The 25,303-nt window shown below is 43.4% G+C and overlaps 1 protein-coding gene across 1 annotated transcript in view; it reads right to left on the minus strand.

The window, feature by feature from the left end:
• Positions 1–23,922, minus strand: part of LOC112237126 (short transient receptor potential channel 3-like) — a 61,143-nt gene extending 37,221 nt beyond the window's left edge. Inside the window, exons 1-4 of the mRNA XM_042309637.1 lie at positions 23,479–23,922; positions 8,503–8,662; positions 3,544–3,712; positions 3,321–3,453 (exon numbers count right to left, since the gene is read on the minus strand). Coding sequence (XP_042165571.1) covers positions 3,321–3,453; positions 3,544–3,712; positions 8,503–8,662; positions 23,479–23,609 — 593 coding nt within the window. The 5' untranslated portion in view covers positions 23,610–23,922. The remainder of the gene's footprint in view (positions 1–3,320; positions 3,454–3,543; positions 3,713–8,502; positions 8,663–23,478) is intronic.
• Positions 23,923–25,303: the final 1,381 nt, after the last annotated feature.

A 25,303-nucleotide genomic window follows, 5' to 3' on the forward strand; every position in this document is an offset into this window, starting at 1 on the left:
CTTCATGATGCTCTCTGCGCTTTTAACGGACCTCTGAGGCTATCACAGTGCAGGTGCATTTATACGGAGACTTGATTACACACAGGTGGATTGTATTTATCATCATTAGTCATTTAGGTGAACATTGGATCATTCAGAGATCCTCACTGAACTTCTGGAGAGAGTTTGCTGCACTGAAAGTAAAGGGGCTGAATAATTTTGCATGCCCAATTTTTCAGTTTTTGATTTATTAAAAAAGTTTGAAATATCCAATAAATGTCATTCCACTTCATGATTGTGTCCCACTTGTTGTTGATTCTTCACAAAAAAATACAGTTTTATATCTTTATGTTTGAAGCCTGAAATGTGGCAAAAGGTCGCAAAGTTCAAGGGGGCCGAATACTTTCGCAAGGCACTGTATATGTGCTTTCTTGAGCAGGGGGACCTTGCGGGCGTTGCAGGATTTCAGTCCTTTACGGCGTAGTGCGTTACCAATTGTTTTCTTGGTGACTATGGTCCCAGCTGCCATGAGATCATTGACAAGATCCTCCCGTGTAGTTCTGGGCTGATTCCTCACCGTTCTCATGATCATTGCAACTCCACGAGGTGAGATCTTGCATGGAACCCCAGGCTGAGGGAGATTGATAGTTCTTTTGTGTTTCTTCCATTTGCGAATAATCGTATCAACTGTTGTCACCTTCCCACCAAGCTGCTTGGCGATGGTCTTGTAGCCCATTCCAGCCTTGTGTAGGTCTACAATCTTGTCCCTGACATCCTTGGAGAGCTCTTTGGTCTTGGACATGGTGGAGAGTTTGGAATCTGATTGATTGATTGATTGCTTCTGTGGACAGTTGTCTTTTGTACAGGTAACAAACTGAGATTAGGAGCACTCCCTTTAAGAGTGTGCTCCTAATCTCAGCTCGTTACCTGTATAAAAGACACCTGGGAGCCAGAAATCTTTCTGATTGAGAGGGGGTCAAATACCCTCATTAAAATGCAAATCAATTTATAACATTTTTCACATGCGTTTTTCTGGATTTTTTTGTTGTTATTCTGTCCCTCACTGTTAAAATAAACCTACCATTAAAATTATAGACTGATAATTTCTTTGTCAGTGGGCAAATGTACAAAATCAGCAGGGGATCAAATACTTTTTTCCCTCACTGTAGATGCTTTTATACCTGTTTCCACCAGCATCTTCACAAGGTCCTTTGCTGTTGTTCTGGGGTTGATTTGCACTTTTCACACCAAAGTACGATCATCTCTAGGAGACAGAACGCATCTCCTTCCTGAGCGGTATGATAGCTGAATTGTCCCATGGTGTTTATACTTGCGTACTATTGTTTGTACAGATGAACGTGGTACCTTCAGGCGTTTGGAAATTGCTCCCAAGGATGAACCAGATTTGTGGAGGTCTACAATTTTTTTCTGAGGTCTTGATTTCTATAGATTTTCCCATGATGTCAAGCAAAGAGGCACTGTGTTTGAAGGTAAAAATACATCCACAGGTACACCTCCAATTGACTCAAATTATGTCAATTAGCCTATCAGAAGCTTCTAAAGCCAGGACATCATTTTCTGGAGTATTCCAAGCTGTTTAATAAAGGTACAGTCAATTTAGTGTATGTAAACTTCTGACCCACTGGAATTGTAATACAAAGAATTATAAGTGAAATAATCTGTTTGTAAACAATTGTTGGAAAAATGACTTGTCATGCACAAAGTAGATGTCCAAACAGACTTGCCAAAACTATAGTTTGTTAACAAGAAATTTGTGGAGGGGTTGAAAAACTAGTTTTAATGAGTCCAACCTAAGTGTATGTAAACTTCCGACTTCAACTGCATGCTGAAGAGGGTGGGGCTTAAGCAAAATCCCTGTCTTAACAATCATGAAGTGTGGATTCCGATTGGTCAGACCAGCATTGAATAGTCCTTAGCACGGGTACCTCCTGTTTGAGTTTCTGCCTATAGGAAGGAAGGAGCAAAATGGAGTCGTGGTCAGATTTGCCGAAGGATGGCAGTGAAGGGCCTTACAGGCATCCCGGAAGTTGGAGTAACAGTTGTCGAGTGTTTTGGCAGCGCGAGTCTATGTGTTGATAGAACTTCGGCATCTTTTTTCTCAAATTTGCTTTGATAAAATCCCCAGCTACAATAAATGCAGCCTCAGGATATGTGGTTTCCTGTTTGCATAAAGTTCAGTGGAGTTCTTTGAGGACCGTCGTGGTATCAGCTTGAGGGGGGATATACACGGCCGTGGCTATAACCGATGAGAAATCTCTTGGGAGATAATACAACATTTGATTGTGAGGTATTTTAGATCGGGTGAACGAAAACATACAGGAACTCAAGTCCTATCACAATTACACCATGAGCCGTTAATCATGAAACATGCACCCCTGCCCTTCTTCTTACCAGAGATATTTATTCCTTTCTGCGCAAAGAACTGAGAATCCAGCTGGCTGACCGATTCTAACAGTATATTCCGAGAGAGCCATGTCTCCATGAAGCAGAGTATGTCACAATCCCTGATGTCTCTCTGGATCTTTCCAGACTCGGGCTCTGAGCTCGTCAACTTTGTTATCCAGAGACTGAACATTAGCGAGTAATATACTCGGAGGTGGTGGGTGGTGTTTTCGCCTCCTAAATCAGACTAGAACCCCACTCCTTCGCCGGCGTTGTTTTGGGTCAGCTTCTGGATTCCTTTCAATTGCCCTGGTGGTTGCAAACAAAGGATCTGCTTCAGAAAAGTCATCCCTGCTCGTGATGCTGGTAGTTCTGGTAGTGCTGGTGAGTTACCAGCGCTCTGATATCCAATAGTTCTCCCCAGCTGTATGTAATAACACAAAAATATTCTGGGCCAATAACGAAAGATATAATACATTGTCTAGTTTATGTCTAGGTAATCCTGTTTAATGCAGTTTTTTAAATGTATCATGTAGTAAAACTGCATAAGTGTTGCTCTCCACTTTCTGGAGGACCAACAGGTCAATATTAGGAAAGTTTTCTTAATGTTTTGTACACTCAGTGATAGCTGCTAGAATTTTTTATTTTATTTTTTATTTAACTAGGCAAGTTAGTTAAAATCAAATTCTTATTTACAATGATGGCCTAGGAACGGTGTGTGAACTGCCTTGTTCAGGGGCAGATTGATAGATTTTTACCTTGTCAGCTCGGGGATCGAGCTAGCAACCTTTAGGTTATTGGCCCAATGCTAGGCCTAGAATCCCTGGGGTCACGTCACGGGAGAAACTAGAGAGAGAGAGACATACACGTACATAGACACACACACAAAAACACACAGACAGACAAGCATTACACACGCACACACACCCCCCTCTCACCGTGTCCCATCCTCATCATAAGCGTAGAAGTCATCCAACATGTCCACCTGGGCAGGGCTTGCTGTCAGGCGCTGCGCGTCACTGAACGAACGGTGGCCTAGCAACACCTCCGTTATACGCACATAACCTTTACCTAGGATACACACAGAGAGTAATGGAGTAAGTGTATCTCTCTTTCTCTCTCTCTCTCTATCAATCATCAATCAATCAATCAATCACTCACTGATGGCCAGTAGCAGAGCGTCTCCCACCCTGGATAGCTCCACTCTCCCAAGCAGCAGCTCAGTCACCTCTAGATGCTCATTGGCCACCGCCAGCTGCAATGCATTCTGGCCCATGTAGTCTACTGCGTTCACGTTGAGACTGGGCATGTGTAGGACCATGCGTCGCACCTCGTGGGAGAAGTAAATGCTGGTTAAAAAACAGCGATATAACGCACTGTGGTGAATTTAAGCCTGGTCCCAATGTCTGAAACAGATACACAACGCACTGTGGTGACATTAAACTAAAGTCCCCTGTATAATTTGGCCTTATAAAGAGTTTTATGGTAAAGGTCTGTAATATCATGTAAAGGTCCATGTCTGAGCACCCATGGAAAATCTATTTGGCAAAATAAAAAATTCCCCATACAAATCTGTCAGTTTAAACGAGAGATATCGCTTGTTTTGCATTGGAATGCGTCTCAATCTACTGCATCTGCCGATGTAACACTTCCGCATCTGCAGTGAAACGTGATAGAGCTACAGCGGTGTTTGTGAGACCATGAGACATCCCGAAAATCAGTCTTCTCACAAAATCGTCTGTAGCTTCCGAACTGCCTTCAAACTATTATGACCTGTCATGACGTGACTATCATTAATGTGATGACATGCTATTTATCGAATAATTAACTATGTTGAATTATTATGTGATTAAATTAATCATATAACAATCAACCCATTAGTATCTTGGGGCACCATGGAAAAAGTTTGTTTAATGAGTTACCGTTTCCCGAATTAACTCAAGACTACAGTGGGGCAAAAAAGTATTGTCAGCCACCAATTGTGCAAGTTCTCCCACTTAAAAAGATGAGAGAGGCCTGTAATTTTCATCATAGGTACACTTCAACTATGACGGACAAAATTAGAAAAAAAAATCCAGAAAATCACATTGTAGGATTTTTAATTAATTTATTTGCAAATTGTGGTGGAAAAAAGTATTTGGTCAATAACAAAAGTTTATCTCAATACTTTGTTATATACCCTTTTTTGGCAATGACAGAGGTCAAATGTTTTCTGTAAGTCAATCAGTCAACCAATTTCTAAAGACTGTTGACATCTAGTGGAAGCCATAGAAACTGCAACCAGATACTTCAGAAATCTAGATTCCCATAGAAAACCAATTGAAAACACAGTCACCTCAAAATAGAAAATTCCTGGACAGTTTGTCCTCTGGGTTTCGCCTGCCAAATAAGTTATGTTAAACTCACAGACATAATTTTAACAGTTTTATAAACTTTAGAGTGTTTTCTATCCAAATCGACCAATTCCGTTCATATCCTAGCTTCTGGGCCTGAGTAGCAGGCAGCTTATTTTGGGCACGCTTTTCATCCGGATGTGAAAATAGTGCCCCCTAGCCCGAAGAGGTTTTAAAACATGTTGGCATTACAGACTCAGACAGAGAGAGGTTGAAAATGTCAGTGAAGACACTTGCCACTTTGTCAACGCGTGTTCGCAGTAACACGTCCTGGTAAGCCATCTGGCCCTGCGGCCTTGTGAATGTTGACCTGTTTAAAGGTCTTACTCACATCGACTGCAGAGAGTGTGATCACCCAGTCTTTCCCGAAACAGCTGATGCTCTCATGCATGTTTCAGCGAAGGTTTACCTTCTAACAGGACAACAACCTTAAGCACACAGCCAAACCTACACAGGAGTGGCTTTGGGACACGTCTCTGAATGTCCTTTAGTGGCCCAGCCAGAGATTGGACTTGAACCCGATCGAACATCTCCGGAGAGACTTGAAAATAGCTGTGCAGGGACGCTCCCCATCCGACCTGACAGAGCTTGAGAGGATCTGCAGAGAAGAATGGGAGAAACTCCCCAAATACAGGTGTGCCAAGCTTGTAGCGCCACACCCAAGAAGACTCAAGGCTTTAATCACTGTCAAAGGTGCTTCAACAAAGTACTGAGTAAAGGGTTTGAATATCTCTTTTTTATTTTGAATAAATCAAATCAAATCAAAATCAAATCAAATCAAATCAAATCACATTTATTTATATAGCCCTTCGTACATCAGCTGATATCTCAAAGTGCTGTACAGAAACCCAGCCTAAAACCCCAAACAGCAAGCAATGCAGGTGTAGAAGCACGGTGGCTAGGAAAATAAATTAGCTACATTTTCTAAAAACCCGTTTTTGCTTACGGGGTATTGTGTGTAGATTGATGACGGAAAAACACAATTTAATACATTTTAGAATAAGTCTGTAATGTAGCAAAATGTAGAAAAAGTCAAGAGGACTGAATACCTTCCGATTAACTGTATATGACCCCTCTGTGGAAATGTGAGACTCTACTGTACATTTTGGTGTTTTGCTCGAGAATGCCCACAGGACTCACAAGACTCATCTGAATGTCACCCATGCCAGTTGAAAAAATTAAATGTTTCCTGATCTTTCTTATCTCTCAGATATAGTACAGACACTTCATAACAAACTTCCTTTAGATTTTTTTGGGGGGGACTGTATCTGTTGTTCCATGTGGTGAATCTGTTATTCAATGAGTTTGTATGGGCTAATTTGGGATACTCTAAGGAGTCTTCTTAATCAAAATGATCCTTGGTATGACCTTAAAACAATTCCATATAGCTTAGTATAACCCCTCCCCAGCTCCCCAGCAACGGCTCAGACACAAGTGGTATGTGGCAGGGTCTACAGTCAATCACGGACTACAGGAAGAAACCCAGCCCAGTCACGGACCAGGATGTCTTGCTCCCAGGCAGACTAAATAACTTTTTTGCCCGCTTTGAGGACAATACAGTGCCACTGACACGGCCTGCAACGGAAACATGCGGTCTCTCCTTCACTGCAGCCGAAGTGAGTAAGACTTTTAAACGTGTTAACCCTCGCAAGGCTGCAGGCCCAGACGGCATCCCCAGCCGCGCCCTCAGAGCATGCGCAGACCAGCTGGCCGGTGTGTTTACGGACATATTCAATCAATCCCTATACCAGTCTGCTGTTCCCACATGCTTCAAGAGGGCCACCATTGTTCCTGTTCCCAAGAAAGCTAAGGTAACTGAGCTAAACGACTACCGCCCGTAGCACTCACATCCGTCATCATGAAGTGCTTTGAGAGACTAGTCAAGGACCATATCACCTCCACCCTACCTGACACCCTTGACCCACTCCAATTTGCTTACCGCCCAAATAGGTCCACAGACGATGCAATCTCAACCACACTGCACACTGCCCTAACCCATCTGGACAAGAGGAATACCTATGTGAGAATGCTGTTCATCGACTACAGCTCGGCATTCAACACCATAGTACCCTCCAAGCTCGTCATCAAGCTCGAGACCCTGGGTCTCGACCCCGCCCTGTGCAACTGGGTACTGGACTTCCTGACGGGCCGCCCCCAGGTGGTGAGGGTAGGCAACAACATCTCCTCCCCGCTGATCCTCAACACTGGGGCCCCACAAGGGTGCGTTCTGAGCCCTCTCCTGTACTCCCTGTTCACCCACGACTGCGTGGCCATGCACGCCTCCAACTCAATCATCAAGTTTGCGGACGACACAACAGTGGTAGGCTTGATTACCAACAACGACGAGACGGCCTACAGGGAGGAGGTGAGGGCCCTCGGAGTGTGGTGTCAGGAAAATAACCTCACACTCAACGTCAACAAAACTAAGGAGATGATTGTGGACTTCAGGAAACAGCAGAGGGAACACCCCCATCCACATCGATGGAACAGTAGTGGAGAGGGTAGCAAGTTTTAAGTTCCTCGGCATACACATCACAGACAAACTGAATTGGTCCACTCACACAGACAGCATCGTGAGGAAGGCGCAGCAGCGCCTCTTCAACCTCAGGAGGCTGAAGAAATTCGGCTTGTCACCAAAAGCACTCACAAACTTCTACAGATGCACAATCGAGAGCATCCTGGCGTGCTGTATCACCGCCTGGTATGGCAACTGCACCGCCCTCAACCGTAAGGCTCTCCAGAGGGTAGTGAGGTCTGCACAACGCATCACCGGGGGCAAACTACCTGCCCTCCAGGACACCTACACCACCCGATGCTACAGGAAGGCCATAAAGATCATCAAGGACACCAACCACCCGAGCCACTGCCTGTTCACCCCGCTGCCATCCAGAAGGCGAGGTCAGTACAGGTGCATCAAAGCTGGGACCGAGAGACTGAAAAACAGCTTCTATCTCAAGGCCATCAGACTGTTAAACAGCCACCACTAACATTGAGTGGCTACTGCCAACACACTGTCAATGACACTGACTCTACTCCAGCCACTTTAATCATGGGAATTGATGGGAAATGATGTAAATATATCACTAGCCACTTTAAACAATGCTACCTTATATAATGTTACTTACCCTACATTGTTCATCTCATATGCATACGTTGATACTGTACTCTATATCATCGACTGCATCCTTATGTAATACATGTATCACTAGCCACTTTAACTATGCCACTTGGTTTACATACTTATCTCATATGTATATACTGTACTCGATATCATCTACTGTATCTTGCCTATGCTGCTCTGTACCATCACTCATTCATATATCCTTATGTACATATTCTTTATCCCCTTACACTGTGTATGACAGTAGTTTTTTTTGGAATTGTTAGTTAGATTACTTGCTCGTTATTACTGCATTGTCGGAACTAGAAGCACAAGCATTTCGCTACACTCGCATTAACATCTGCTAACCATGTGTATGTGACAAATAAAATTTGATTTGATTTGATTTGATTTAGACAGGGCTTAGACTCTTATAAGTTAACTGACAGGGGTGTAACATTGTCATGGTAACAGTTCCTTATTGTTGATCCTTATTCTTGAACTGCATTGTTGAGTAGATTTAGCAAGTAAGCATTTTACTGTACCCTTTACACCTGTATTTTGTGCACGTGACCAATAAACGTGTATTTTATTTGACAGGGCTGAAATGTTGTCATGGTAACTGACCTCTGGGATATTGCCATACTCTGCCGCCTCCAGGAAGCGCTGTTCTGCATCCGAGAGGCTGATGGGCGGATCCGAGAACATGTAGGCGGGGCCTCGCAGGGCCTGTCGTCGCTTAGCAACCGCCTGACGTGCCAGGAGCTGTCGCTCTGCACTGCTGCGACTGACAATTGAAACACAAATATACAAATGTAAATCCACACATACACACACACACACACATATACAAACTGAAACCCCTACCTACATGTACAAATTACCTCGACTAACCTGTACCCCTGCACATTGACTCAGTGCCGGTACCCCCTTTATATAGTCTCCACACTGACTCGGTGCTGGTACCCCCTGTATATAGCCTCCACATTGACTTGGTGCGGGTACCCCCTGTATATAGTCTCCACATTGACTCTGTGCCGGTACCCCCTGTATTTAGTCTCCACATTGACTCTGTGCCGGTACCCCCTGTATATAGTCTCCACATTGACTCGGTGCCGGTACCCCCTGTATATAGCCTCCACATTGACTCGGTGCCGGTACCCCCTGTATATAGCCTCCACATTGGCTCGGTGCCGGTACTCCCTGTATATAGCCTCTACATTGACTCGGTGCCGGTACCCCCTGTATATAGTCCCCCTGTATATAGTCTCCACATTGACTCGGTGCCGGTACCCCTGTATATAGTCTCCACATTGACTCGGTGTACTGGTACCCCCTGTATATAGTCTCTACATTGACTCGGTGCCGGTACCCCATGTATATAGTCTCCACACTGACTCTGTGCCGGTACCCCCTGTATATAGTTTCCATATTGACTCGGTGCCGGTACCCCCTGTATATAGTCTCCACATTGACTCGGTGCCGGTACCCCCTGTATATAGCCTCCACATTGACTCGGTGCCGGTACCCCCTGTTTACAGCCTCGTTATTATTATTTTAGTGTTACTTCTTTCTTTTTTTAAACTTTAATTTATTTAGTAAATATTTTTGAACTGCATTGTTGGTTAATACGGGCTTGTAATTAAGCATTCACGGTAAGGTCTACTACACCTGTTGTATTCGGCGCATGTGACAAATACAATTTGATATGACAAACACACACACAATATAAACAAACACAAACAAACATGGGTCGATCTATGGCTGGGATAGAGGGAATAGGTGTTTGTTTGGGAGTGGTAGGGTGAGTGAGTGTATGCATCCCACATCTGTCGACAAAAATGTAGAATTCCTACTGCCGGTCCTTGTTATCGACAACAATCCTTCATAGAAGTGCTTATATTATTATGCATATTATTCGTCAATTGTGGGAATAAATTAAGATTAAAAAATCTTGCATATCTTTTTTTTTAAAGGCCCTAGGACTCTGATCTTTTAAAGGATGGGCCCCCATCCCTTAAGGGCCCTAGGATCCATCTGCTCTCTTAAAGGCCCTAGGACCCATCTGCTCTTTTAAAGGATGGGCCCCCATCCCTTAAAGGCCCTAGGATCCATCTGCTCTCTTAAAGGCCCTAGGACCCATCTGCTCTTTTAAAGGATGGACCCCCATCCTTTAAAGGCCCTAGGATCCATCTGCTCTCTTAAAGGCCCTAGGACCCATCTGCTCTTTTAAAGGATGAGCCCCCATCTCTTAAAGGCCCTAGGATCCATGTGCTCATTTTAAAAGGATGGGCCCCTATCTCTTAAAGGTCATAGGATCCATGTGCTCATTTTAAAGGATGGGCCCCTATCTCTTAAAGGCCCTAGGATCCATGTGTACAGGGATGGTCAGCCAGTCACTGGGAGGACAACCCAACTTGGGATGAGGGAATGTTTTAGCGGGTGGAATATTGGAGGACAAATAGTTTTACTTTGTTGAAGCTACAGCATAACAGTGCAACCAGCTCAATTCGGGTTTATGTACCAATATTTGAAACTTTTTTACATTGGAAAAAAGTAGAGACTCAAAGCAAAAAAATGGTATATCACACAACTACAGTTGAGGAACAATGGGAAAGCTTTGAAAGTTGATAAACTTGTAACTTCACTTTTGAGAAAATGGCCTTGAATGTTTAGGTACACCTACTGGAGAGCTCTTCTTTGTCTACACCCATTCAGCATTGTTCTCAACCTCTAAAGCCATCTCTTTAAGGATTCACATGTGAGGCCAAGTAGTAAATAACCAAAGATTTCAAGACTAAAGGCTGGTTTATACTACGGGTGTATTCATAAATTTAATCTGGAGTGGCAGAGTGTGTTCAGAGTGCGCTCAGTATGGTTGTAAACTCAGAGCGTTTCACTCTGGAGCATTCAAAGCCACACTGGAAGCTCTGGCCGAAGAGTAGAGTTGATGAGCGTTCTGACCTAACAACAGCAGTCAAGCTAACTGGCTAACGTTGGCTAGATTGCTAACTACTTCCAGACACAAATGAGAGAACTGCTCACTGACCGTTTTACTCCCCCTAGCAGAGCTGGTTAGGCTGTTTTTATGTTATCCAGAGCATTGGTGACTGCAACTGTGCTGCTGGCAACAAATGATTTACACTTTTTTGCCAACGTTTTCTGACACTGGCCATATTCAACGGGTGTTGAGCATTCGTAAATGAATCAGTTATTATGCCTTCTGACACACTTAGACAAGAATGCTCTGAAATCGGAGTAGATAGCCAGAGCGAATTCACCAGCTATGCCTATCGACACTTGTCGCAGTGATATCATAAACGTTGCACTGAAATGGTTACTTTTTAATTTATTTTTATTTTTCATTTCACCTTTATTTAACCAGGTAGGCTAGTTGAAAACAAGTTCTCATTTGAGACTGTGACCTGGCCAAGATAAAGCATAGCAATTCGACACATACAACAACACAGAGTTACACATGGAATAAACAAAACATAGTCAATAATACAGTAGAACAAAAGAAAACAAAAAGTCTATATACAGTGAGTGCAAATGAGGTAAGATAAGGAGTTAAGACAATAAATAGGCCATGGTGGCGAAGTAATTACAATATAGCAATTAAACACTGGAATGGTAGATGTGCAGAAGAGGAATGTGTAAGTAGAGATACTGGGGAGCAAAGGAGCAAGATAAATAAATAAATACAGTATGGGGATGAGGTAGGTAGATAGATGGGATGTTTACAGATGGGCTATGTACAGGTACAGTGATCTGTGAGCTGCTCTGACAACTGGTGCTTAAAGCTAGTGAGGGAGATATGAGTCTCCAACTTCAGTGATTATTGCAGTTCGTTCCAGTCATTGGCAGCAGAGAACTGGAAGGAAAGACGACCAAAGGAAAAATTGGCTTTGGGGTTGACCAGTGAGATCTACCTGCTGGAGCGTGTGCTACGAGTGGGTGCTGCTATGGTGACCAGTGAGCTGAAATAAGGCATGGCTTTACCTAGCAGGGACTTGTAGATAACCTGTAGCCAGTGGGTTTGGCGATGAGTATGAAGCGAAGGCCAACCAACAAGAGCGTACAGGTCGCAATGGTGAGTAGTGTTTGGGGCTTTGGTGACAAAACGGATGGCACTGTGATACACTGAATCCAGTTTGTTGAGTAGAGTGTTGGAGGCTATTTTATAGATGACATCACCGAAGTCGAGGATCGGTAGGATGGTCAGTTTTACGAGGGTATGTTTGGCAGCATGAGTGAAGGATGCTTTGTTGCGAAATAGGAAGCCGATTCTAGATTTAATTTTGGATTGGAGATGCTTAATGTGAGTCTGGAAGGAGAGTTTACAGTCTAACCAGACACCTAGGTATTTGTAGTTGTCCACGTATTCTAAGTCAGAGCCATCCAGAGTAGTGATGCTGGATGGGCGAGCAGGTGCGGGCAGTGATCGGTTGAATAGCATGCATTTAGTTTTACTTGCATTTAAGAGCAGTTGGAGGCCACGGAAGGAGAGTAGTATGGCATTGAAGCTCGTCTGGAGGTTAGTTAACACAGTGTCCAAAGAGGGGCCAGAAGTATACAGAATGGTGTAGTCTGCGTAGAGGTGTATCAGAGAATCCCCAGCAGCAAGAGCAACATCATTGATGTATACAGAGAAGAGAGTCGGCCCGAGGATTGAACCCTGTGGCACCCCCATAGAGACTTCCAGAGGTCTGGACAATAGGCCCTCCGATTCGACACACTGAACTCGATCAGAGAAGTAGTTGGTAAACCAGGCGAGGCAATCATTTGAGAAACCAAGGCTGTCGAGTCTGCCAATAAGAATGTGGTGATTGACTAAGTCGAAAGCCTTGGCCAGGTCGATGAATACGGCTGCACAGTAATGTCTCTTATCGATTGCGGTTATGATGTCATTTAGAACCTTGAGCGTGGCTGAGGTTGACCATGACCAACTCTGAAACCAGATTGCACAGCGGAGAATGTACGGTGGGATTCGAAATGGTCAGTAATCTGTTTGTGAACTTGGCTTTCGAAGACCTTAGAAAGACAGGGTAGGATAGATATAAGTCTGTAGCAGTTTGGGTCTAGAGTGTCACCCCCTTTGAAGAGGGGGTGACCATGGCAGCTTTCCAATCTTTGGGAATCTTAGACGATATGAAAGAGAGTTTGAACAGGATAGTAATAGGGGTTGCAACAATTTCGGCAGATAATTTTAGAAAGAGAGGGTCCAGATTGTCTAGCCCAGCTGATTTGTAGGGGTCCAGATTTTGGGTGAAGGAGGAATGGGGGAGGCTTTGCCAAGTTTGCTGTGGAGGGTTCTGGGCAGTTGACCTGGGTAGGGGTAGCCAGGTGGAAAGCATGGCCAGCCGTACAGAAATGCTTATTGAAATTCTCAATTATAGTGGATTTATCGGTGGTGACATTGTTTCCTAGCCTCAGAGCAGTGTGCAACTGGTAGGAGGTGCTCTTATTCTCCATGGACTTTACAGTGTCCCAGAACTTTTTTGAGTTAGTACTACAGGATGCAAATATCTGTTTTAAAAATATAGCCTTAGCTTTCCTAACTGCCTGTGTATATTTGTTCCTAACTTCCCTGAAAAGTTCCATATCACTGGGGCTATTCGATGCTAATGCAGTACGCTACAAGATGTTTTTGTGCTGGTCAAGGGCAGACAGGTCTGGAATAAACCAAGGACTATATCTATTCCTGGTTCTACATTTTTTTAATGGGGCATGCTTATTTAAGATGGTGAGGAAGGCACTTATAAAGAATAGCCTGGCATCATCTACTGACGGGATGAGGTCAATGTCATTCCAGGATATCCCGGCCAGGTCGATTACAAATGCCTGCTCACAGAAGTGTTTTAGGGAGCGTTTGACAGTGATGAGGGGTGGTCGTTTGTTCGCAGACCCATTACGGACACAGGCAATGAGGCAGTGATTGCTGAGATCTTGATTGAAAACAGCAGAGGTGTATTTGGAGGGCGAGTTAGTTAGGATGACATCTATGAGGGTGCCGGTGTTTACGGATTTGGAGTTGTTCCTGGTTGGTTAATTGATCATTTGTGTGAGATTGAGGGCATCAAGCTTGGATTGTAGGATGGCTGGGGTGTTAAGCATGTCCCAGTTTAGGTCACCTAGTAGCACGAGCTCAGAAGATAGATGGGGGGAAATCAATTCACATATGGTATCGAGTGCACAGCTGGGGGCAGAGGGAGGTCTATAGCAAGCGGCAACAGTGAGAGACTTGTTTCTGGAAAGGTGCATTTTTAGAAGTAGAATCTCGAATTGTTTGGATACAGACTTGGATAGTAATACAGAACTCTGCAGGCTAACTTTGCAGTAGATTGCAACTCCGTCCCCTTTGGCAGTTCTATCTTGGCGGAAATGTTATAGTTAGCCGTGTCTGAAATCTCCATGGTTAAGACATCTGGGTTGGCAGAGTGTGCTAAAGCAGTGAGTAAAACAAACTTAGGGAGTAGGCTTCTAATGTAAACATGCATGAAACCAAGGCTTTTATGGTTACAGAAGTCAACAAATGAGAGCACCTGGGGAGTGGGAGTGGAGCTAGGCACTGCAGGACCTGGATTAACCTCTACATCACCAGAGGAACAGAGGAGAAGTAGGATAAGGGTACGGCTAGCGGCTATACGAACTGGCCGTCTAGCACGTTTGGAACAGAGAGTAAAAGGAGCAGGTTTCTGGGCACGATAGCATAGATTCAAGGCATAGTATACAGACAAAGGTAAGGTAGGATGTGAGTACATTGGAGGTAAACCTAGGCATTGAGTAATGATGAGAGAGATATATTCTCTAGAGACGTTTAAACCAGGTAATGTCATCGCATATGTAGGAGGTGGAACCACATGCTTGGTTAAGGCATATTGAGCAGAGCTAGGGGCTCTACAGTGAAATAAGACAGTAATCACTAACTAGGACAGTAATGGACAAGGCATATTGATATTAGAGAGAGGCATGCGTAGCCAAGTGAACATATGGGTCCAGTGAGTGGTTGGGCTGACTGGGGACACGGTGATTCAGACCGTTAGCAGGCCAATGCTAACAGTTAGTAGGCCGGGGCTAAACAAGCTAGCAGTTAGCAGACCGGGTTAGCAAGCAAGCATAGTTGAATCTTCTGTTTTGACATGTATCTAGCTAGCTAAACTAAGAACCATAATCCCAACTCATGGTTACTAGCCTGCATGAAGCTACAGTTAGCTAACCAACCAGGTTCAATGTTAGCTAGCTAACATTAGGCTATAACTATCAATTTAAATGGCTCTGAGATACAAAAAATATAACTACACAGATCTCACACGTGTAACGTCAGCTAGCTAGCAACCAGTACACTAACTTGAAATGAAAATGACTTTGACAAAATTAGAAATGTGTAATATCTGAAAATGGTAGCTAGCTAGACTATCTTACTAATGTACATGGATGAACGCTTCTCCCTCTCTGTCACGGATGCCATGGTTGCCCTTTGTTTGAAGATGTAATCCGGAGACAGGTGTTTTTTATACAACAGCCTTCTGTGTGTTCCCTTTTCGACTCCGTCGGCATGTTTGCAATCAAACGCCAGACGTTTCTCCATCTCCTTAGCTATCATACTCTAATTCCACTGATTTCCAAACTCGGTCCTCCAGAAAGTGGAAAGCAACACATGCAGTTTTACTACACGATATCTTTCAAAAAAGCCACGTTGGAAAGGAGTACCTACACATACTGACCAGCTCATGTTATAGACAGAAGCATGTTACATGGCAGACCAATCCGAACTCATCTCTCGGCATGTCTAGCCCACTCATTATCTCAGCCAATCATGGTTTAGAGGGAAGGTTGCTTACTTTTTCTGTGACTAAACCAACCAGGCTCATAATTTTACAATTGTATTAGTATTTACAGATGGCATATACGTTTGTTATTAAGGCTTATGAAAGTTCACATTTTCCAGAATGCATTTCTTCCCAAAAAACAACACGCAACATATGCCTAGTTTCCTGAAACGAGACACAAATGGACACTCAATTATCATGGTACTTCTTAATGGTAACTTTACAAACATATATTATGTTAAGTATAATAAAAACATGTATCTCATTATGTTATGTAGAATCAGAACTTGTATCTCATTATGGTAAGTGGTGAAATCAATATAGCTAGTTATAATTGTAATGGCTTAGCAGATAATAAGAAAAGACGATCAGTATTTATCAGTATTCAGACCCCTTGACATTCCACATTTTGTAACCTTACAGCCTTATTCTAAAATGGATTAAATTATTAAATTATTTTTCCCCCCTCAATCTACACACAATATCCCATAATGACAAAGCATAAACAGGTTTTGTAAATGTATATATTTTTTAAATATCACATTTACATAAGAATTCAGACCCTTTACTCAGTACTTTGTTGAAGCACCTTTGGCAGCGATTACAGCTTGGAGTCTTTTTAGGTATGATACAAGCGTGGCACACCTGTATTTGGGTTGTTTCTCCCATTCTCTCTGCAGATCATGTCTAGCTCTGTCAGTTTGGATGGGGAGCATCGCTACATAGCTATTTTCAAGTCTCTCCAGAGATATTCGATCAGGTTCAAGTCTGCCTTCTGGCTGGGCCACTCAAGGACATTCAGAGAAGCCACTCCTGAGTTGTGTTCTTAGGGTTGTTGTCCTGTTGGATGGTGAACCTTCTCCCCAGTCTGAGGTTCTGAGCAGGTTTTCGTCAAGGATCTCTATACTTTGCTCCGTTCATCTTTCCCTCGATCCTGACAAGTCTCCTAGTCCCTCCCACTGATAAACATCCCCACAGCATGATGCTGCCACCACCATGCTTCCCTGTAGGGATGGTGCCAGGTTTCCTCCAGATGTGACACTTGGTATTCAGGCCAAAGAGTTCAATCTTGGTTTCATCAGCAATCTTGTTGTTGTCTTTTAGGTGACTTTAGGTGAACTCCAAGCGGGCTGTCATGTGCCTTTTATTGAGGACTGGCTTCCGTCTGTCCACTCTACCATAAAGGCCTGATTGGTGGAGTACTGCAGAGATGGTTTTACTTCTGGAAGGTTATTCCATTACCATAGGGGAAGTTGAGAGCTCTGTCAGAGTGACCATTGGGTTCTTGGTCACCTCCCTGACCAAGGCCCTTCTCCCCCGATTGCTCAGTTTGGCCAGGCAGCCAGCTGTAGGAAACGTCTTGGTGGTTCCAAACTTCTTCCATTTAAGAATAATGGAGGCCACTGTGATCTTGGGGACGTTCAATGTTACTCAAATGCTTTGGTACTCTTCCCCAGATCTGTGCCTCGGCACAATCCTGTCTTGGAGCTCTACGGACAATTCCTTCGACCTCAATGCTTAGTTTTTGCTCTGACATGCACTGTCAACTGTGGGACCTTATATGGACAAGTGTGTGCCGTTCCAAATCATGTCCAATCAATTGAATTTACCTCTGGTGGACTCGAATCAAGTTGTAGAAACATCTCAAGGATGCTCAATGGAAACAGGATGCACCTGAGCTCAATTTCAAGGCTCATAGCAAAGGGTCAGCGTAGAGTGGAAAGCTTTCCCAGAAGAGTGGAGGCTGTTACAGCAGTAGAGGTTTGACCAACTCCCTATTAATGCCCGTGATTTTGGAATGAGATGTTCTTTTGTTCATACTTTTGTTCATGTGGTGTATATTTACAGGAAAAACTATATGGGGGATTGGAAATGATGCAGACATTTAAATTGATAGAAACCACAAACTTCCTGCAAGATTAAAGCTGATCTACCCCCAAAAGATAAACAAAAACATCTATAATGGGTCTTTGCCGGTATAAGGAAAAGTACTGAGCTGTTACTGTAATTTTCAACAGCTGTTACTGTAAGCTTCAACAGCTGTTACTGTAAGCTTCAACAGTTGTTACTGTAAGCTTCAACAGCTGTTACAGTAACCTTCAACAACTACTACTGTAACCTTCAACAGCTGCTACTATAACCTTCAACAACTATTACTGTAACCTTCAACAACTATTATTGTAACCTTCAACAGCTGTTACTATAACTGTTACGAGAGGTGCTCTCATCTTATCTATAAACATAGACAGGGCTCTAACTCCTCTAGCTCCACAATGAGATAGGGTGCAGGCCAAGCAGCTGTTAGCCAGCCTGCCAGCATAGTGGAGTCTGCCACTAGCACAGTCAGTGTAGTCAGCTCAGCTATCCCCATGGAGACCGTGTCTGTGCCTCGATCTAGGTTGGGAAAACTAAACATGGCAGTGTTTGCCTTAGCAATCTCACTGGAATAAAGACCTATATTCCTGTCATGATTGAAAGAGATTGTGATATTGCACATCTCAAAATAGGGCTACTTAATGTTAGATCCCTCACTTCCAAGGCAGTTATAGTCAATGAACTAATCACTGATCATAATCTTGGTGGGATTGGCCTGACTGACACATGGCTTAAGCCTGATGAATTTACTGTGTTAAATGAGGCCTCTCCTCCTGGTTACACTAGTGACCATATCCCCCCGCGCATCCCGCAAAGGTGGAGGTGTTGCAAACATTTACGATACCAAATTTCAATTTACAAAAAAAAGACTGTGTTTTTGTCTTTTGAGCTTCTAGTCATGAAATCTATGCAGCCTACTCAGTAACTTTTTATAGCTACTGTTTACAGGCCTCTTGGGCCATATACAGCGTTCCTCACTGAGTTCCCTGAATTCCTATAGGACCTTGTAGTTATGGCAGATAATATTCTAATTTTTTGTGACTTTAATATTCACATGGAAAAGTCCACAGACCCCCTCCAAAAGGCTTTCGGAGCCATCATCGACTCAGTGGGTTTTGCCCAACATGTCTCCGGACCTACTCACTGCCACGGTCATACTCTGAACATAGTTTGGTCCCTTGGAATAAATGTTGTGGATCTTACTGTTTTTCCTCATAATCCATTATCGGACCACCATTTTATTATGTTTGCAATCGCAACAAATACTCTTTTTAGACCCCAACCAAGGATCATCAAAAGCTGTGCCATAAATTCTCAGACAACCCAAAGATTCCTAGATGCCCTTTCAGACTCCCTCCACCTACCCAAGGACGTCAGAGTACAAACATCGGTTAACCACCTAACTGAGAAACTACATTTAACCTTGCGCAATACCCTAGATGCAGTCGCACCCCTAAAAACTAAAAACATTTGTCATAAGAAACAAGCTCCCAGGTATATAGAAAATACCCGAGCCCTGAAGCAAGCATACAGAAAATTGGAACAGAATTGGCACTACACCAAACTGGATATCGTCTGACTCTCTTGGAAAGACAGCACCGTGCAATATCGAAGAGCCCTCACTGCTGCTCGATCATCCTATTTTTCCAAATGAATTGAGGAGAATAAGAAGAATCCTAGTGTATTTTTGATCCGGTAGCAAAGCAAACTAAAAAGCAGCATTCTGTAAGAGAGATAGATGGCTTTCACTTCAGCAGTGAAATTCATGAACTTCTTTGACGAAAATATCATAATCATTAGAAAGCAAATTATGGACTCCTCTTTAAATCTGTGTATTTCTCCAAAGCTCAGTTGTCCTGAGTCTGCACAACACAACCAGGACCTAGGATCAAGGGAGACACTCAAGTTTTTTTTATCCTATATCTCTTGAAACATTCATGAAAATAGTAATGGCCTCTGAACCTTCAAGCTGCATACTGGACCCTATTCCAACTAAACTACTGAAAGAGGTGCTTCCTGTGCTTGGCCCTCCTATGTTGAACATAATAAACGCTCTCTATCCACCGGATGTGTACCAACCTCACTAAAAGTGGCAGTAATAAAGCCTCTTGAAAAAGCCAAACCTTGACCCAGAAAATATAAAAAAATACCGGCCTATATCGAATCTCCCATTCCTCTGAAAACATTTTGAAAAAGCTGTTGCACAGCAACTCACTGCCTTCTTGAAGACAAACAATGTATATGAAAAAATATGACAAATATTTTACTTTTAAACTCGGACAAAACAGAGATGCTAGTTCTAGGTCCCAAGAAACTGTGAAGGACCTCGGTGTTACTCTGGACCCTGATGTCTCTTTTGACGAACATATCAAGACTGTTTCAAGGACAGCTTTTTTCCCATCTATGTAACATTGCAAAGAATCTGGAACTTCCTGTCCAGAAATTATGCAGAAAAGTTCATCCATGCTTTTGTCACTTCTAGATCAGACTACTGCAATGCTCTACTTTCCGGCTACCTGGATAATGCACTAAATAAACTTCAGTTAGTGCTAAATACAGCTGCTAGAATCCTGACTAGAACCAAAAATGTGATCATATTACTCCAGTGCTAGCCTCTCTACACTGGCTTCCTGTTAAGGCAAGGGCTGATTTCAATGTTCTACTGCTAACCTACAAAGTATTACATGGGTTTGCTCCTACCTATCTCTCCGATTTGGTCCTGCCGTACATACCTACACGTACGCTATGGTCACAAGACGCAGTCCTCTTTATTGTCCCTAGAATTTCTAAGGTGGTCTGCCTATTCATGTGAGAGACGCAGACTCGGTCTCTGCCTTTATTGAAGACTCATCTCTTCAGTAGGTCCTATGGTTGAGTGTAGTTTGGCCCAGGAGTGTGAAGGTGAATGGAAAGGCACTGGAGTAATGAACCACCCTTGCTGTCTCTGCCTGGCCGGTTCCCCTCTCTCCACTGGGATTCTCTGCCTCTGACCCTGTTACAGGGGCTGAGTCACTGGCTTACTGGTGCGTCACTTGAGTGGGTTGAGTCACTGACATAATCTTCCTGTCTGGGTTGGCGCCCCCCTTGGGTTTGTACCGTGAGAGAGATCTTCTTGGCCTTTACTCTGCCTTGTCTCCGGGTAGTAAGTTGGTGGTTGAAGATATCCCTCTAGTGGTGTGGGGGCTGTGCTTTGGCAAAGTGGGTGGGATTATATCCTGCCTGGTTGGCCCTGTCCGGGGGTACCGTCGCACATGGCCACAGTGTCTCCCGACCCCTCCTGTCTCAGCTTCCATTATTTATGCTGCAATAGTTTGTGTCGGGGGGCTCCTGTCTAATCCGGTGTCCTGTGTGAATTTAAGAATGCTCCCTCTAATTCTCTCTCTCTCCCCTCCAGGTGGACCTGAGCTCTGGGACCATGCCTCAGGACTACCTAGCCTGATGACTCCTCTCTGTCCTCAGTACACCTGGTCACGCTGCTGCTCCAGTTTCAACTGTTCTGCCTGCAGCTATGGAACCCTGACCTGTTCACCGGACGTGCTACCTGCTGTTATTGATTCTCTCCCTCTACCGCACCTACTGTCTGGAACTCTGAATGCTCGGCTATGAAAAGCCAACTGACATTTTATTTATCATTTATTTATTTTTTGTCTAAACTTTATTTAACTAGGCAAGTCAGTTAAGAACAAATTTTATTTACAATGACGCCCTAGGAACAGAACATTTACTACTGAGGTGCTGACCTGTTGCACCCTCTACAACCACTGTGATCATTATTAAATCAAATCAAATGTATTTATATAGCCCTTCGTACATCAGCTGATATCTCAAAGTGCTGTACAGAAACCCAGCCTAAAACCCCAAACAGCAAGCAATGCAGGTGTAGAAGCACGTTTTTATTATTTATTATTATTACTATTTGACCCTGCTGGTCATCTATGAACATTTGAACATCTTGGCCATGTACAGTTATAATCTCCACCCGGCACAACCAGAAGAGGACTGGCCACCCCTCAGAGCTTGGTTCCTCTCTAGGTTTCTTCCTAGGTTCCTGCCTTTTAGGGAGTTTTTCCTAGCCACCGTGTTTCTACATCTGCATTGCTTGCTGTTTGGGGTTTTAGGCTGGGTTTCTGTACGGCACTTTGTGACATTGACTGGTATAAAAAGGGCTTTACAAATACAGTTGATTCATTGATTGATTGACTGACTATAACCTTCAACAGCTGTTACTATAAACTTCAACAGCTGTTACTATAACCTTCAACAGCTGCTTAAAGACACAATCAGTCATTCACTTCTCAGCCAAATATCAGCCCAGCCACTTGGTTTACTATAAAGGTGAAGGATGGGGCTGGAGCTTTAGCCTAGGTGGAAGATACCCAGGTGTCACGCTCTGACCTTTAATATCTCTGTTTTCTTTATATTTTGGTTAGGTTGGGGTGTGACTTGGGTGGGTATGCTAGTTTTTGTATTGTCTAGGGTTTTTGTTTATCTACAGGTTTTGTAGGTCTAGGTATTTATATGTCTATGGTGGCCTGATATGGTTCCCAATCAGAGGCAGATGTTTATCGTTGACTCTGATTGGGAATTATATTTAGGTGGCCATTTACCCTTTTGTGTTTGTGGGTTCTTGTTCTATGTTTAGTTGCATGTCTGCACTACTCATATTAGCTTCACGGTTAGTTTTGTTATTTTATTCGATTGTTCAGTGTTCATTCATAACTAAAGAAGAATGTATGCATACCACGCTGCACCTTGGTCTGATTCATGCTACGAACGTGACACCAGGTTAGGACAAGAGGATTCCAATATCCCATAACTCTGTATAAATTCGTTAGAATTCTAAACAATGGTGCTAGTCCCATGAATTCTAAACAATGGTGCATGTCCCATGAATTCTAAACAATGGTGCATGTCCCATGAATTCTAAACAATGGTGCATGTCCCATGAATTCTAAACAATGGTGCTAGTCCCATGAATTCGAAACAATGGTGCTAGTCCCATGAATTCGAAACAATGGTGCTAGTCCCATGAATTCTAAACAATGGTGCTAGTCCCATGAATTCTAAACAATGGTGCATGTCCCATGAATTCTAAACAATGGTGCATGTCCCATGAATTCTAAACAATGGTGCATGTCCCATGAATTCTAAACAATGGTGCATGTCCCATGAATTCTAAACAATGGTGCTAGTCCCATGAATTCTAAACAATGGTGCTAGTCCCATGAATTCTAAACAATGATGCATGTCCCATGAATTCTAAACAATGGTGCTAGTCCCATGAATTCTAAACAATGGTGCATGTCCCATGAATTCTAAACAATGGCGCTAGTCCCATGAATTCTAAACAATGGTGCTAGTCCCATTCATCTGTTTGTTTTTCAAATGTTCTGTACGTGAATACAACTTGTCCTAACCTTTATTATCTTCATCTTTGTGGTTAGTCCCATCATCTCTGCCAACTCAGTTTGTTGTCTTATCAAGTGCCATGTCATGATATGAAACCATAATCAGAGTGGGCTACAACACCTTATCCCCTATCTAAATCAATCTGTTTTTGTCTACAACCTGCAATTTAGCTCTTAATTGCTAATGTGTACAAGATCAAAATAAACCTCACTATAATACACCTTTCTCTACACAGACAGGTTAAAAGCATAAAGACTACACTAAGGTGTAATCCAGACATACAGAAAGTCTGTTCCATTTGTCTATTTTTCTTGCCTTGTATTCTGTTGTTCTGAACATAAAGGGTGCTTAGTAAATCTATTACGTATTACTCAGGAAATCAGATTAGTTTAGGCCTACGTTATCAGACACTATTTGAAAGAACTTAAAAATGCAAGTCAGAAGGATAACGTATTATTTTAGGCTGAATCAGAGCCATGTCACTCACCCTGGGTAGTATCCATGGTAACTGGAACAGTTGTCATCTCCAAAGTCTGCATTGATGAGCAGGTTGTCACGACTCCTGACCCTCCGCTCGATCACATGGTTCTGTTCCGACACAGACCGGCGCTGGTTCATCTTCTGACCGCTCCACAACTGCTAAACAACCGCTTCAGACCACTAAAGACTAATGCAGAATACTATAGATAACTACAGACCAGGACAGATAACTACTGACATCTACAGACCACTAGACTACTACAGACCACTACAGAGAACTACAGACCACAATCCACAATGGCCGCTCTTGCTGCTGGTTGCCGATCTAGGGTTCTGACATCTCACACACACAGAGTAGCCAATACAACAACGAGTGGCCTCTGTCATTCGTTCTCACTCTCTCTTTCTCTACTTTCTCTCTCGCTCTCTCTCTCCAACTGCCTCTCCTCCCTTCTCTCTCTCTCTCTCTCTCACCTCTTTCTCCCCCTCTCTCTCAATTAATTTATATTCAAATTGGCTTTATTGGCATAGAAACATATGATTATATTGCCAAAACAAATGAAATAAACAATAAACACAAGTGAGAAGAAACACATGTAACAGCAGTAAAACATTGCATTGCAAAAGGTTTTTAAAAATACATTTCAAGTGTTAACTTATCAGCTATGTACAGTGTTTATCTCTCTCTCTCTACCCCCTCTCTCTCAACCCCCTTCTCTCTCTCTCACTCTCTCCACCCCCTTCTCTCTCTACCCCCTCTCTCTCAACCCCTCTCTCTCAACCCCCTTCTCGCTCTCTCCACCCCTTCTCCCTCTCTACCCCCGCTGTCTATCACCCTCTCTCAACCCCCTTCTCTCTCCACCCCCCCTCTCTCTCTCTCTCTCCACCCCCTTCTCTCTCTACCCCTCTCTCTCTACCCCTCTCTCTCTACCCACCTCTCTCTCCTCTCTCTCCCCCCCTCTCTCTCTCTCTCTCCACCCCCCTTCTCTCTCTCTACCCCCTCTCTCCACACCCTTCTCTCTCTAACCCCCTCTCTCTCTCTCTCTCTCCACCCCTTCTTTCTCCACCCCCTCTCTCTCCACCCCTTCTCTCTCTAACCCCTCTCTCTCCACACCCCTCTCTCTCCACACCCTTCTCTCTCTCTCTCTCTCTCTCTCCACCCCCTTCTTTCTCCACCCCCTCTCTCTCTCTCTCTCCACCCCCTTCTTTCTCCACCCCCTCTCTCTCCACCCCTTCTCTCTCTAACCCCCTCTCTCTCACCCCCTTCTCTCTTTAACCTCCTCTCTCCACCCCCCTCTCTCTCTACCTACCCCCTCTATCTCAATTAATTTTTCCATTTAAGGGGCTTTATTGGCATGGTTAACATATGTAACATTGCCAAAGTGGATGAAATAGATAAACAAAAGTGAAATAAACAATTAACCGTAAACATTACACTCACAGAAGTTCCAAAATATTAAAGACATTTCAAATGTCATATTATGTCTATATACAGTGTTGTAACGATGTGCAAATACTTACTTAAATAATCATAAATATGGGTTGTATTTACAATGTTGTTTGTTCTTCACTGGTTGACCTTTTCTTGTGGCAACAGGTCACAAATCTTGCTGCTGTGATGGAACACTGTGGTATTTCACCCAGTAGATATGGGAGTTTATCAAAATTGGATTTGATTTCAAATTCTTTGTGGATCTGGATCAGGGACCAGGCTGTAGGAGACCACAGATCTGGGACCAGGCCTAAACATATTAACCTGTAAAAGAAAAGGGTTCATATTGAAACAAAAAGGTTGAATTCTTTGAATCAAACCAAAACCAAAATCTGTGTAA

The sequence above is a fragment of the Oncorhynchus tshawytscha genome, linkage group LG30, assembly GCF_018296145.1.
Source record: "Oncorhynchus tshawytscha isolate Ot180627B linkage group LG30, Otsh_v2.0, whole genome shotgun sequence".
Taxonomy (NCBI): domain Eukaryota; kingdom Metazoa; phylum Chordata; class Actinopteri; order Salmoniformes; family Salmonidae; genus Oncorhynchus; species Oncorhynchus tshawytscha.